Consider the following 15211-nt stretch of genomic DNA (forward strand, 5'->3'; position numbering starts at 1 on the left):
ACATGCCGCGGGCCTGTGGAAGGCCTTGTGTCGGCGCCCAAGGCGAGAGCCGCCACCCCTCAGGCCTGGAAGAAGGCCGGGGCACCGTTCTGGGGCTGTGCTGCGGGGCTCAGGCTGGCAACACCCGTCCACTGAATTGCAGACTTCATTAAAATAATTACAGCCCTCAGTCCCCCACACAGACCAACTTTCAAGATGAAAATATAAATCTCTCCTGAAATTACAGAAGGAAAAAAAAAGATAAAGTAATCCGCAATATTTGAGGTGCCACGATGATAGAATTAGGAATCTGAGGAAAAAAGACTTTAGAAAAGGCTTAGTGACAGTAAACAAACAAACAAACAAAAAGGAAAAATCTTGGTATAAAGCAAGATTTCTACTTCCCTGTCGCCCCTCTCAGCCCCCTGAGAAATCACACAAGCAGTTGTTTCAAGAACAGAAGAGCTCCAGAAACTATGTAGGGTTCCTTCTGACTGTGGAGGCTGGCTGGAGGTTCAGCTCACTGGCACGAAGCAATGCAGCAGGAAACAAACGTTCTTGCTATGCTTGTGACAGTAGTGCCCAGCAGGCTGCAGAAAAATCAACGTACTCACTCTGTCTGTAAGCAAAGTGACAGGGCACTTTGCAGATCTGCACCTCGTGGGTCTCGCCTTAGTTCCCAGACCGTAGTGCCAAGGCTTAATGCTGGAGATGGCCACGTTCTCCTGCCTGCCCAGTGGGAAGCACACCACAGCTGTGGGACAAGGCACAGGGCTAAGGCTGTACTTCGGCCTCTCTGTGTTATCTGTGAAGATAAGACTTGCATAATCCAGCGTCGCCATGTTGGATGCAAGTCTAACGCCCCTCTGAGAGGGAGTCTTCGAGACGGGTCAGCATCAGACCCCCCAGATCACTTGGGAAGATCCTGCAGTGTCTCCAAGCTCTACGTGCCATCAGTGTGGCCTTGGCCAGCAGCCTGCCTTAATGCAGGGGCCGACCTCGATTCTGCGTTAGACGTTTTCCTGAAGAAGAAAACAGGTTATTCACAAAGCATGTGACAGTTACAACACCCAGAACAGTACCTGGAGCTCAGCTAGCCCAGAAAACCTCTTCCTAACGCAGCCAGGCATGCTTTGGAAGCCCATCTGTGAGACTCTTAACAAGAAAACAAAACTGCATGCCTTTTCCTTATCCATGCCACCCTTCCATGCACACTTACAGCACCATTTCAGAGCATTCCATGCTCACTGTTCAAAATAGATGGTAACATATGCAGCCTGGGATACAATTTTCTTTATTAAAAATAATTTACAGCATCGGTAACATTCTATGCACAATTGTCATCAGTGAACTCAGATATACCTCTACAAGACTTGCTGAACTGAAACGTACACTGTTCTGTTGGCTTTAAACAGCAGACATCGATTTGCAGTTCCTTAAATATGACTAATATACATAGTTTCATGTCCTTACGCTTAGGTGTAAAAGGTATAAACATCAACACTATCCCAAAGCTTGGTGGTTTGGGAGGGGGAGGGAGGGAGAAGGGTGCAAAGAGAGAAAACATTTAGAAAAATTGGAAGATATTCTTCTCCGAATCAAACAGGAGAGGGAAGTCTAAGTTAAAGACATCTAAGACACCGAGTCACTTCTTCAAAAACATACGTTTCCTCCTATGCTTTAAGGGACTAGAAAGAGCTCTAACCGAGTAACGGGTCTGTGCGTGATCACAGCAGTGCTCCCACTGTGCCGCGCTCGCTGCCAGACCGCGGGAGCAGCAGGAGACAGACGCCTCAGCAGGGCTGTTCCGCGCAGCACCCGCTATGCTGGAGGCGTGTACACACCGTAAGGGCAGGAGTCAGCCTGCACAACCCAAAGATGCTATTGACTTCGGAGTATTTACACAACAGCAGGAGCCTGGAGTTGAGCAGTATGCCGAAGCACGGCTCCACAGCTGTTTCTCCTTGACTTTAAGATGCAGGAGTGCAGCAGAGCTAAAGCGGTTGCTATGGTAATGAAGGCCATCATGTCTCCGTAGAGAGATGACTAACTGCATTGGTGACAACCTGTGGGGAAGTCACATCCCTTGACTTTGCACTTAACCTTACAATTCTCATTCCCCTTGACGTAGGTCACTGGCTCCTCATGGAGCAGCGAGCGTTCCTGCCCTCGAGAGGGTGGGAGGCTGTGTTCCGCGCACGCATTAGCAGTTACACAGGTTTTAAGTGGGCTTGGCGTTGTGTTTTACGTATCATCTGTACGAGGCATCATTATGCGCCTGCACTACATTCCTATTTGCTCCCCTGTCATGAACATCCATTGCCCTGAACTAAACCAAGACTAAAGCTTTGAGCTTGGAAAAAAGTAGTGTTAGACACTACTGTACAATAAAGATCTGCCCTACAGCCCTGGATAAAATCAGCCCCAGTGTACCACAGAACCACAACCCACACAGCCTTCAGGTGGACGTAGCACTGAAAAAGGCATTGGTTTATCGTTCCTGCCAGCCGTAGGAGTCACCGGAATGAGTTTCATCCTGACGAAAAGAAAACCACAGCAAACCCACAAACAGATCACACAGAACATCAAACCTCAGGGAACTCTGTCCAGTAAAATAAACAAACTGTACGGAAGTTATGCCACTGAAGTCAAATGAATTTGGCATTTGAACTGTCAAAAAACCCACGAAGTGTGAATATCTTTGAGTCAGGAGCTTTTTGCTTGAGGTTTTTTTAAGGAATGTCAGAAACACTATCTGAAGGGTGAAGCAGTGCTTCTGCTAGCTGCTAATGAGCCTGGTTATCAAATGAACGCACACGTAGTGAAGCTAACAGAGTCCTCTGGAAAGTTTGATAGTTAAGACAATGTTCATCAAGAGCAGAACAACCTTAAAGCAAAATATCGACAATTTATAGGCAAGTTATTGCAGTTTTGTTCTCCCAAACAATTCATCTCTATGTAGACCGTAAGCGGTTTTAGGAAGCTTTTCAAGCCACTGGAGCACACAAACAGCGTCTCGAAGCTGAAGACTAACCTGCACTATCAGTGCTCAGTCATGTGCCAAAACAAGCCCTTCCGCAGAAACTGCAGCCTGCTGATAGCCAACACCAAGGAGGGTTTTTGCTGTCCCTGTGCTGACCAGTTCATGGAAGGTGCAGTGGCGTAAGAGCCAGATTTGTTCAGTGTTCTGGGATCCTCAGCAGGGGGATCCGATGCTTTTCTGGAAGAGCTGTAAGCCAGCAGCACATCGAAGCACTAAAAGGCAGTGTGGCTACCTTGGCTACGGAACGCTGGACAGGTCAGTCCACCTTACCGGACACAGGTCGTAATTAAAGCAGAGGCGTTCAGACAGCCCTAACACACGGGTTGGGAGGTTTTTCAAGGTTCAAATACCAAGGGAGGTACTGTGTCTAACCGTATCGCAGACATGACAGTGAGAACTGATGTAACTGGCAAACCGCATCCCTTGAAGTAGGTCAGACACACTGCAGCTGAAGGACACTGACGCTTGGCAACAGCTGGGGTGCTACACTTCACCCGCAGGAACACAATACCTCCGAGCGTCTTCTTAAACACAGGGACGTTTCCCACCCTTCTAAGTGCACACATTCCACAGCACAAGCAGTTTTAGAGCTGGATCAGATGAAATATCCCATAATCAAGGTCAGAAAGTCATCACCTGTGTTACAGGACACCATGGGCCCCTCGTGGGCTGCTCTTCCTTCAGCCCATATCCCACAGAGCAGGTAATTCAGAACTGAGCATCTGTGTTAAGCTCTGGGTGGAAAAAAAATAAAATCAGTCTGGCCTTTGCCATTCCACGCCACCTGCTCCCCTTAAACCACCCAACCGCAGTACACACATTTACAGGTGCAAAAACCGAGTGGAATACAACTGCAGAAAACCTTCTTGCATAATAATCTTCAGCACAATCAGTTTCAGATTTCGCATAGTTTATTTACAAAACGGTCCGATAAAACATCCCCTCCATACTTACAGCTCTCTGCCACAATGCACACGTTGATTTTAGCAATGTTTAATAGCACCATTAGAATATTATTTAAAATCAGGAAGGATCTGGTTGCAGTTACAATGATTCACAATCTTTTACATCCATGGACGAAGTGACTTTGAGCACACTAGGACTGTTTGCAGTTCCACAGTACGGATTCCTGGGTTCACACAAGGCATTTTCAGAATTACCAGTTACGCACGGTACCCATAGAGTCAGTAGCTACTATAAGAATCTTCGAGCCACAAAGTTTAGACTTCCACCGTATTTGTATAAAGTTATCTCCATCTCGTTTTCGAACAAGGCAATCGCGCTGAACACTTTTCCAGTGCTTGTCTTCAAAACAAAAGCAGAGAGAGAGAGAGACCCATTAAGAGCTTCACTTTGGCTCCCCCCTGCTTATTCTCAGTGAACACTGTGACCCCAGGTTTGGTGTAACACATGCAAATTCAACCCACTGGTCTGAGACACTGCTGGGAAGAGGACGAAGGCTTCCTGTGCTGCACAGCTGGATCCAGCTGGGCGCACGCTACGCACCTCCTGATCACGAGGGAAAAGCCATTTCCCTAAGCTGGCACAAAATACGTTATTATGGGCATACGGTTCCTTTCCAGGGAACGGGAAGCAGAAGCCTCCCCAACAGCCACAGCCTCGCCTTTAGAAGAGCCTGACTGAAGAGACGAGACTCAATTCTACCCCAATACAGTGCCCAGGACAGGGGAAACGATGCCCCAGAGAACAATCAAGAGTCTCAGGTGGCGTTAGGAGCTGCGTATGAAGAACACGTGTACTCTGGGAGACTTCAACAGCCATGACCAGCTTGAGGCAAGACTACAAGCTCACTTTCAAAGAGAATTAAGCTTTGTTTTTCCCACTGGCCATCAGCAGGATTACCTTTTCTTGCTGTGCTTTCAAATGTCGCATACTCAACACAGCAATTGCAAAAATATCGCAAAGATACCTTAATATCCAAAGTCATTCCGGGGGACAGCTCTGGAGGGAACAATATAGAAAACTGCTCTCTGCCAGTGAGACCCAAAGTACTTGGACTTTCCCCAGGAAGAAACTGAAGTGGAGCTATGCCAATTCCAATCAACTGACTTCTATGAACCTTCTCGTAGCTTTCCGCTAGGACAGCTTTAACGCCCTGCAAAAATACAAGTGATTTTGTATTTCAGTACAGCAGTCAAAGGAAGAATGCAAAAGCAAGCGTCAAATCCACATTCTGTCCAAAATCCTGCTATTCAAACTGAAGAGTAAAGAGTGCGTAAGCCCTGTAGTAAGCAAGCAGGTAACATCTTTTAGCTTTACAGCTACCTGGAAGCAAGTATGTCAGAGTAAGTCCCTACGGTCTGAAATGGGGATGTCCAACAGTGCCCATGCTGCAGTCAGCAGGCACAACCTCCCCGCCTGACTGCAGTTGCTTCCATCACTCCACATGACTCAAAGGCTGACGCAGAATACATCCTGAATGTTAGTGGAAACTAGTCTCCAACAGTTAGTTACTTAATACCCCGCAGAGACCAAACAAGGGTCAGCACTAGATAAATGTGTAATTTATCTCCAAGTCCAGACTCTAAGATTCGATTTCTAAGTTACGTACTCAGGAAATTCGTATTTATCCTGACTAGTGATTCTCTCCTGTGAAGATTCTAGCAAAGAAATAACTGAGCAGTCTTTAAAAACAAGATGGTATTATGTTCAGGATTGAGGACACATTCATGCCCATAACATAACAATGTGTTTTTAGGTACTTCCAGGAAAAACAAAACTGCAACCCAAACACAAACAAACCAGCAGTACCAGTAAAAAAGGCCCTTTCGCAGCCCAGTCTCTTGAGCTACCCAGTCCATACTTCTTTCCTGCTAGGATAATGACAGGGATGCCGTCTTTCTGGTACAGCTCCGCTGCTTCAAAGACATCTAGCTGTGGAATAACAAAGTGAAAGAGTCTGAGTGAGTTCTAAATGCGTGTCACGATTTTGGAGTAGCTATGCAAACAAATATATTTTTACCGTTTGTCCTGACGGGAAGTGAATTGTTTTAGGAGCTGGTTTTCCTATGAACTTATTCAATAGCTTGATGTTTGCAAAGGTACCTCTTGTCATCACAGCATCATTACCTCTTCGAGCTCCGTAAGAATTGAATTCACGAGGTGTGAGTCTAGAATAACAATATTTGAAAGGGAATCAGTTATTTTACAGATTATCTGGTTTAAAATGATATGATTTTTCTATTAGTAATAAGAGCATCTCTAAGTTTTCAGTGTAAAGAACTATTCATCCAGCAGATATAATCCTTATAAATCATGAACAAAATGTGTAACTCATTGCTAGATTATTCAAGAGGAAAGCTGCAATTTCAAATTCCTTTTCTGTGACTACATCATGAAGTGCTATGAGCAGTATGGTACTTACAGAGGAATTACGGGGAGACTGTTCTAGCTGTAAGAGTTGTCTTACAGGAAACAAGCCTGTTTACTAACCCTCTTACCTCTACCAGCATGTTTATTAACAAGCCTCATACCAAAACGAGAGCTTTACATGTAAATCAAATGACCATCCTGGGATTAAAGGCCCATTACTTCTTTTTTTCTTGTAATACTACTCAGTCAGACTGACTGCAATAGTTAGAAAGAAGAGTCCACATCACACAGGCCATTGTTTTGTCATGCTTCACTGATACAGTAACAACAACAACAGTTACTGTTGTTATTATTATACACCTCTGCAATACAACACCACAATGCAGTTTCCAAACGCTTCAGCAAGGGGTGACACTGAATAGCTCAGCACCGCACTGTGCTCTGTGTCTTGGCAGAATTTCAGGGGAGGTGGAAGGCACTCACTACTGCTGCAGGATGCTCACCAAATGCAGAGTAAATTACAGCACCAAATCACATTCTTTTATTAAACTGGGCCTCATTTTTTTTTAACTATGTATGTTTCTAGAGCTTCTGATCTGTTCTGTGCATCTCTGACTGTTCTTGAGGCCAATGACAGTGACTACCTTCACATTAACAGATCAGTCACCTGATTTGTAAATTGTGTATTATTTATATATTTATTATTTTAAATTATTAGCGAATTAGTAACCTTTCTGTGTTTTGACACGCATTTGGCAGCAGATGTCACTGTAACAACAGCTATGAGAGCGAGTTCTATAAGAAGGTCCAGGCTGTTGTAACCTTAGAGACTGCAAGAAAGGCAGTCACTGGGATTGCAAGAGAGCTGGCTAGGTAGAAATGCCAGCAAGTTACTACTTTGCTTGTCCGTGTGCAGCCTCCACTTTATGCAGACAGGCATTTCTACAGGAGAGCAACAGTGCCGATCCATTATGTGGGGTGTGAAGAAGTCCCCGGCTATCATTAGAGCCATCTGGTACGAGGAGTCCTTACCCTCTGGTGGTCAGGTACTTAGCAGCAGCACTACTCCTTGCGATGCTTCCGGCAGGGGATATGTGATCTGTAGTTACAGAATCTCCCAAATAGAGCAAGACATGAGCATTCTCAATCGGTTGTGGCGAAACCGGTTCTTTGGCCTGAAAGGGGAAGGGGGTTAGAAACAACAACAAGCATTTTTCTGCCAAAATCCTTAGAGACCTAAAACATATCTGCAATATGTGAAGGCACAATGATGTGCAGGCCCCACTCATTCCAGAGATACAAACAGTGTTTATAAGACTGAGTAATATTAGTGATAATCAAATTTGATTAAATATTGAAGATTTATCTGAAGAGCTATTCATTTCCTTAAAATGTAATGCATATAGTCTGCTGGGTAGACCAAATGTACTTACAAGTTTGTCAAAAAAGGAAGGACATCTGATATAAGTAGATTTTACATCCCAGGGAAATAAAGTTGACTCAGGTGCTTCCAGTAAATTCCATCGTTTGTTTCCTTTCTACCAAAAAAAAGTTAACCAAAAAGAACAAACAGGTGTTTAGGATCTGTTTACTTTCTGAAACCAAAGACTCACTGGTGATTTTAATTTCTATTATATACAAGTTACCTTATGGATATTACTTAAGAATCACTATTTAATACAAGTATCCATCTCAGTTAAGTCCTCCTTTACAGTAAGTACAAACCCATCACATTCAACTGGAAGATATCACAAAGTTACCCTGAAATGCAGTCTAAGTGATGTAGAACAAGAGACCATTCTTACCTCCATTTTTTCTTTCAACTCCTTAAACATGGATGATATCACACACTCTTCCTCCACTGTGTGAAGTTCTCTTCGGGTGGGCCAAATATCTCGTAAGTAAATACTTTTGCCATTAAAGCCAGTGCCTAAGTAAGATTTTAAACAGAACAGTAATTTTGAAGAATAAAATATGAGACTTACTATTATAATATAAATATGCATATATTTAGGTCTTCAAAGACGGTACCAGATGTGAAAAGAATTCCATCTGTTAAGTGAACGCTTGGTTTTAGCTATGAGCAACACCAAAGAGGACTGTCCTTTCTTTTGAAATTCACTGGTTTTGCATGCTGAAACACATGTGAACCAGCCTCTCCTACGTATGTGTCAGATGCAGAAATGTAAGACATAAGGAAATACTTACCCAAAGGCTCAGTTTCAAAGTCTATTCTAACAGTGCCTGCAATAGCATAAGCAACTACTAGCGGTGGAGAAGCAAGGTAGTTGGCACGGACACAGTCACAGAGACGTCCTTCAAAGTTCTTTGTTCCAGACAATACTCCACAGGCAACTATATCACCCTGAAAGGCAGACCCATATATATTTTTCTAGGACTTTGAGGTACTTCAACAGCCTGTGCTATTTTTTGTTGATAATGCCACATGTGCCTTTAGCATTCCACTTAAAATATTTATTCTAACACTCAGAGGTAAAGGCGTTTTGTCCTCTCTGCCACCCTTCCTTCTTTTCACTCCTGACCCTCTGACGTGTTGCTAGTCACCTCAGTGAACATTCTGCTTCACAGGAGGAAAATTGCTGCAGCTGTTTAGATGCTTCTGGTTAAGAATCAGTCAAGCACACAGCTCTTTAAAACCCTCCTCTTCATTTACGACACAAAACCTATACACTGCATCCGCCATAAGATCAGATCCTACGTATTCATCTTGTAATTTATATCTGCATGCAGCAAACACTATTGATTACGGTTATTTTACACAGCACTGAATTACCGTGGTCTCCCTCTGACATGTAGATGTGCAAACCAACAATAAAGTATGTATTGCACAGGTTACAGTACTGCTTGATGGCCTAACTGGATGAGAACTATATTCCTGTACACCACAAGCCTTGGAACCTTACCTGTTTTATTGCATTCCTGATGGCTTCTGGCAAGGGGGCAGTGTTTCCAACACAGGTGGAACACCCATAACCAACAACCTCAAACCTACAGCGGAAAAACAATTAAGTAAATGATTACAAGCCATTCGTTATCAAAGTCTTTTTCTTTTGTTAGGAATCACTAAGAAGATTTGTTTTTTTCTTTAACAATTAAACTTCCAAGTAAGTGAACAGCAGACACTACATCTCGCTGATACAAGCAGGAAGATACAAGATAAGATTTTTGGAATTGATCAAGTCAAATGAAATGCCTCAAGACATCGGTGGTTCCGTAAGTAATGGCAAAGCAGAGGCAGTAACATACCTCACAGAGCACAGCTGGGCACCATGACAGAATTATGAACAAAATCTAATGGTTACTGCTACAGAGCAACCAAAAACACGCTAAATCACCCACAAGAGCAGCCACGTTAGGAAGAGACTAGTACAGACTGTCCTGACAAATTTCCATCCAGCTTCCCCTTTTAAAGAATATAAGTAAGTGCATCCTGTCCCGTAACACACTTACAATGAAGTGCACCCCTTCTGAAACAACAGAGCTCAGGCAAGGCTGAAGTCTACACGCAGTAAATTGTGAAGTGGGAACAAAATGGACTAACACACAACTAAGTCAGCAAGTTGTTAAAATGGCCATCTAGTAAGTTAAGAATTAGCCAACCCCAAATGAACAGCAGCTGTATTTATCAACCTGTATAAACCCCCGTGTTGCATTTTTCTAAAATGACAAATGCAGCAGGAGTCAAAACTCACCCAAGCTTACTGAGGTATGGCAATACTCCACTTGAACTGAGGTAATGTGTAACCATTCCACTGCCTGGTGATAAACTTGTTCTTATGTAGGGTTTAACTGCCAGGCCAGCTTCAACAGCTTTCTTGGCCAGGAGTCCTACCAAAAAAAGAGAGGGACACAGCTTATGTTTTGTATATCCCTTAAAAGAACATCTAAATGATCCTACCTTAGTTAAATTAAGAAAATTAAAACAAACAAACAAAAAACCCAAAACAAAACAAAACAGAGGCTGAGTAGACCATCAGACTTTAATTTATTAAAGCAACTACTTGCCTGAATAATGTTTCTTAACTCATAACAAAACCATTCAGGATTTGTTCCCTTTCCTATAATGTAGATGCGTTCATTTTCTTTCCCATAAAAAAAATCCTTCCCATGTTCTAGCTGACAGTGCAAATCCCATTCAGTCTTCTTCTGATACAGGCCACACCGCCTCAAAGGGAAGCTTGCCTTGGCCACAGAGGACCAAAAGAAGCAAACAAGGCCTAAGAGGGGATTATCGGTCCTGGGAAAACGGTATGCAGCTTGTGAAGGTAGGGCACACAGTCCTTACCTAGTGGCTGAAGCACAGAACAACTCCTCAGCAATATGGATTACATTTCCAGACTCTGTGGCTAACTATATTTCAAGCTACCATCATCCAGGATGGAGCCAGAGCTAAGACCCATCTGCATCAACTGAAAAGAACCCTGAAACCAGTTACTTGTTGTAGTACTACCAAGTGTAAGTCTCTTGTAACATCACTAATACTTCTTTATGACACAAATTTTGAGGCAATCGTATTGAAAAGTAACTTTCACTAAATTACAGCTACAGGTTTGATGATCTGGAGGTTAAGTTTACAGTTTCAAACCTTTAGGTCAAGTCATTACAAAAGAACCTACAAAAGTAAAGGTACAGTCTGTGTAAACACGGGAGCACCATTAAGACAAGACAGTTGTCACTAGTCACCACATACCTGCAGCGAGCATGACAGACGGATTGCAGTTATTTGTACAGCTGATCACTGCAGCAATGACAATGCAGCCATGAGATAGCTTGTATTCGTTTCCTTCATACTGAACAGGTACAGTGTCATTCTGCTTCTCAACTGCAATCTGAAACCCTTTGACACCAGACTAGAGGACAAAAATACATGTTAGCAGTTATTATAGTAGTGTATGACACTGCAGCAAGACCAAGTGAACCCTCATTTTTGAGTAATACTAAAGCCAAGAGAAACAACTTTTACAGTGTCTAAGTGTGTGAGTTACCAATACTGCTGCCAGTCTTCAGCTTTAATGATCAACAGGAATGTATCTTCATTTTTAGTCTATTAGCTGCATTCTTAGATACCTATGCATATCCCTAACCAAAAATACCCAATTCAGGGTAAAAACATTTCCTGTGTGAAGTCCAGTTAAGCTTGTTAAGAACCCAGAAGAGTGATTAGCTACAAGGCTTGGAAGTCTTTCCGCATCTCCTTTAAGCCATGATGAGTCTTCTTTTCTTATGGTAATTGTGTTTTGGAAAATAAGTAAAATGCATCTGTTTAAAAAACATGAAAACATGTTTTCCCAAGCCTACACTACTTATTACTTCCAGTTTTTCCTCCCTAGCAATGTGAACTGAAATTCGGAAGTTTTGGAAGCTCATGTTACACCTATGATCTACCAGCTACTCTCCTCGGGACACGTGTCAAACAAGAAAAGAATAAATTGGATAAGCTGTTTGTACAGCAATAAGGAGGATTTAGCAAGTATGCAACGAAGTAGTAACAATGTTTATTCACAAAGATTATGGGAAGTACCTGGTAAAGAGTACATCAGTTGTACAAACCTTTTCATTTAAGCAGGCTTGGAAGTCACTTTTCATGTTATTAACAGCCACTCTATCTTGGGACCTCTTGGGGCCACTGACATATGGAATTATAGAACTTAGACTGATTTGCACTACCTAAAAAAAAAAATAAAATAAAATAAACAAAACACCAAGAAACAAAGAAAAGGCATGCATTATCAACCCCAGCCAACATCACACTGAATATGCTCTTTAGACATCCAGGGCCTCTTTCATTTAAAATTTGAATGTTTGAGACATTTAAAGTTTGGGCTTCCATTTTAAGACAGCTCATTAGAAAAAGCTATTCACCTTATTCCAAGTGTTTTAGCATTATCCCTAACTTTTCTACCATCTGTAAGACTTACCCCATCACCTGGGAGTGACAGGAATTCTGTACCTGTTAGCTGACATGAGCTTTGTACTTGCCTTCTTTCCCCCTCCCCCTCTATGTTTTGCAAACGTACACTGCTTCTCTAAACTGTGAGTTACTAAATACAACTTTAATTAGAGCAATAAATATTAAAGCGTGAGACAAAATTGTAAATCAGCAGTAGTAACTTATTATGAGAATCAAACATACACAAAAAAGTTATTTCGAGCATACCTGGGAATACTCGGGTTCTCTGGAAGAAGTCTCATCACTTCTAAACAACTTCACAGCTTTAAGATACGCTTCCGTGACCTCAAGCTTTGTCTTGTCAAAACCTTAAGAACATTATTGCAAACAGGAGAAAAGTCACATTAAAAAAATAAAACGAAACCACTCAATTCTCAGACATTAAGACTGTTTCAAGCACATCAGATTTCTCCTTGAACAGCAAAACTACTTTTTTTGAATGCACACTACTTCCATACCTCAACCTCCAGGAGCTATTCAGAGAAGATACACAAAACAAAATCCTTCTACAAATTAGCTTAACTCGCTTAGCAAGTCAGCTATCCACATGTCAGCGCTGTGCATCCAAAAACTACAGCCTCACTTAAATATGTGGGATACACGGAGACAACAGACCTCAAGAAAACATCTGTGCCAATAAAGCATGTAAAAAAATGCCACCTCCTAAGCGTCCCACAAAACCAGTAACTACGTACAGTGCAACTTTTGTGTTGGTGTTACTCAGATACCCGAGATTCTACAGGATAAAACGTGTAGCCAAGTATATCCCATAACACAGCCTGTTACCGTACAGCAGAATTCTACACATGAAATCCACATCAGAACTCTGCAGAAAGAACACTGTTTAAGAGCTATGGAGTTTTAAGCAAAAACCAAATTGATCACTATTTTAATTTCATCTTTACCTGTATGCTTTAAGTGCTTCAATGTCACATTATCCACAGGGAAAAAGCTCAGAATAGCACCATATTCAGGACACATATTTGCTATTGTGGTTCGGTCTGCTACAGACAGCTGGGAAACTCCACTCCCAAAAAACTCAACAAATTTTCCAGCGACATCCGCTTGCCTCAGATGCTGTTTAGAAGAATGCACAAGGACAACATTTGTTACGTGAAGAGGTACAATGCAAGCAATGTTCGTTGCAACAATTTGCAATTAGCGAGCTGTTAGCATTTAAAACAAAACTGAAACCTTCAGGCCCAGAGATGCAAAAAACCCCAAGCCCCATTAACATACTGGGTTCTAAAAATCTGCACTGGAAGTTGTCATCATAAAACACACCTCCATCTGCAACTGGTTCTTCAGATTTCCTAGTCAAGAAGAGTGCGCCTTAAAGCATCACGCCACAGAAGATGACTCTATTTTCAAAGCAATCAGCTCTTCAGTGCTTTAACGCTAGCTCTTCACCTACCACAACAGCGACAGCTTGTGCCACCCTGGCAAAACCCTGCCTTCACAAAACGCAGTCTCGAGTCCTACTGCCTCACAACCACCGGCAGGCCTTGTGTCTCGCATGAGTACTGTAGAGCAAAGGGTATCCACAAAACGTTTCTAAGCTAGAGAAGAAGCCTACACGCTGTCAGCAGGACAAAAAAGGACAACAGGGCTTCTCACCCCTGCCCCCGTACTTCTAAAAAATTATGGGTTTAGTCACAGAGGGCCTGTAAATAAACCACTAGAGAGGACAAGGGTGAAAAACAGTGCTTGGGAGGACTATTAAATAAAAATGGTTAGAGATTATGTGTGATTAAAGGTACACTAAAACTACTCCCAGCATTTAATTCAGTTCTCAAACACCACTGGTAGAACTTGCAACAAACTTTGCTTTGTTTGAAAACTTACCTTAGTAATGCTTAGAACAATGTCTATGGATGTAGCAAGGGGGCTGGCTGTGCCTGTCAGTTCACACCCAACCACCTCAGGCAACGTGAGAGTAACCGGCATCCCCAGCATCACTGCCTCTGTTTCAATCCCCCCAACACCTGGAAGTAGAATATTAGGTTGCTTTTCATCAGTTTAAGTAACTGACACTAAATATTTTGAGGTCCTAAAAATCAAAAAAAACCCTTCCTATTAAGCCTAAAGGCTACAGCAAGACATGTAGAAGCTCCCTGTTAAATATCTGTATTTAAGAAATAAACCCAAGCAAGACTACTGCTGAGGTTAGGCTTCAGAGTCAACCAGAAAATACTTTTTACCTAAAATTAACTTTCCAAGAGAAAAGAAAACTTGGTACAAATTTTATACTGCATGTACAAACAGCACTTACTTAAGTATCAATTGGGTTTTGGCTATTTTCCCTTTAAATTACAATAAGCAGTTTCTCAATAGAAAGAAGTGTTAGTTGAGATTATTTTTAGACAAAAAACATTCTGAAGAATAATTCGAGACACAGCTTGTTATCCTTGAGACAGAAATATCCAGTGGGAACAAAGTATTTCACAGTAATGCTTTAGCATGCCTTCAAAGTGCTCTCGAGTAGTTCTTAGCATACTTACCCCAGCCCAAGATACCCAAGCCATTTACCATGGTTGTATGAGAATCTGTGCCAACCACGCTATCCGGATAGAGGAAATCTTTCACTTCAAAAACAACTCTGGACAAATATTCCAAGTTAACTTGGTGCGCCATTCCAGTCTCGGGTGGAATTATGGAAATGTTCTTGAAAACCTTTGCACTCCACTGTGATGTTTCCAAAACGAGAGAGAGAGTTGCATTTTTCAAAAGGTACATTCAATTCTTAGAACACAACTACAGTGACAAAACTAATATGCAATAAACCAGTACTTGCTATTTACGCAAGTGACTTCTGCTCGTCTTCAAACACAGCTACATGATCCCCTGGATTCCCTGCCTTAACAAACCAATCATTCGATTCCTGC

At 42.3% G+C, this 15211-nt stretch overlaps 1 protein-coding gene across 1 annotated transcript in view; it reads right to left on the minus strand.

The window, feature by feature from the left end:
• Positions 1-3915: 3915 nt before the first annotated feature.
• IREB2 (iron-responsive element binding protein 2) overlaps positions 3916-15211 on the minus strand; it is a gene marked incomplete at its 5' end in the record, with an annotated part of 19321 nt that continues 8025 nt past the window's right edge. Inside the window, 16 exons of the mRNA XM_010161788.1 lie at positions 3916-4327; positions 4953-5138; positions 5795-5917; positions 6006-6153; positions 7388-7530; positions 7789-7893; positions 8161-8285; positions 8564-8720; positions 9280-9364; positions 10069-10204; positions 11067-11226; positions 11927-12043; positions 12534-12634; positions 13232-13403; positions 14172-14311; positions 14828-15011. Of these exons, the coding sequence (XP_010160090.1) occupies positions 4217-4327; positions 4953-5138; positions 5795-5917; positions 6006-6153; positions 7388-7530; positions 7789-7893; positions 8161-8285; positions 8564-8720; positions 9280-9364; positions 10069-10204; positions 11067-11226; positions 11927-12043; positions 12534-12634; positions 13232-13403; positions 14172-14311; positions 14828-15011 (2193 nt within the window). The remainder of the gene's footprint in view (positions 4328-4952; positions 5139-5794; positions 5918-6005; positions 6154-7387; positions 7531-7788; positions 7894-8160; positions 8286-8563; positions 8721-9279; positions 9365-10068; positions 10205-11066; positions 11227-11926; positions 12044-12533; positions 12635-13231; positions 13404-14171; positions 14312-14827; positions 15012-15211) is intronic.

This window comes from Eurypyga helias, unplaced genomic scaffold, assembly GCF_000690775.1.
Source record: "Eurypyga helias isolate BGI_N326 unplaced genomic scaffold, ASM69077v1 scaffold47681, whole genome shotgun sequence".
Classification (NCBI taxonomy): domain Eukaryota; kingdom Metazoa; phylum Chordata; class Aves; order Eurypygiformes; family Eurypygidae; genus Eurypyga; species Eurypyga helias.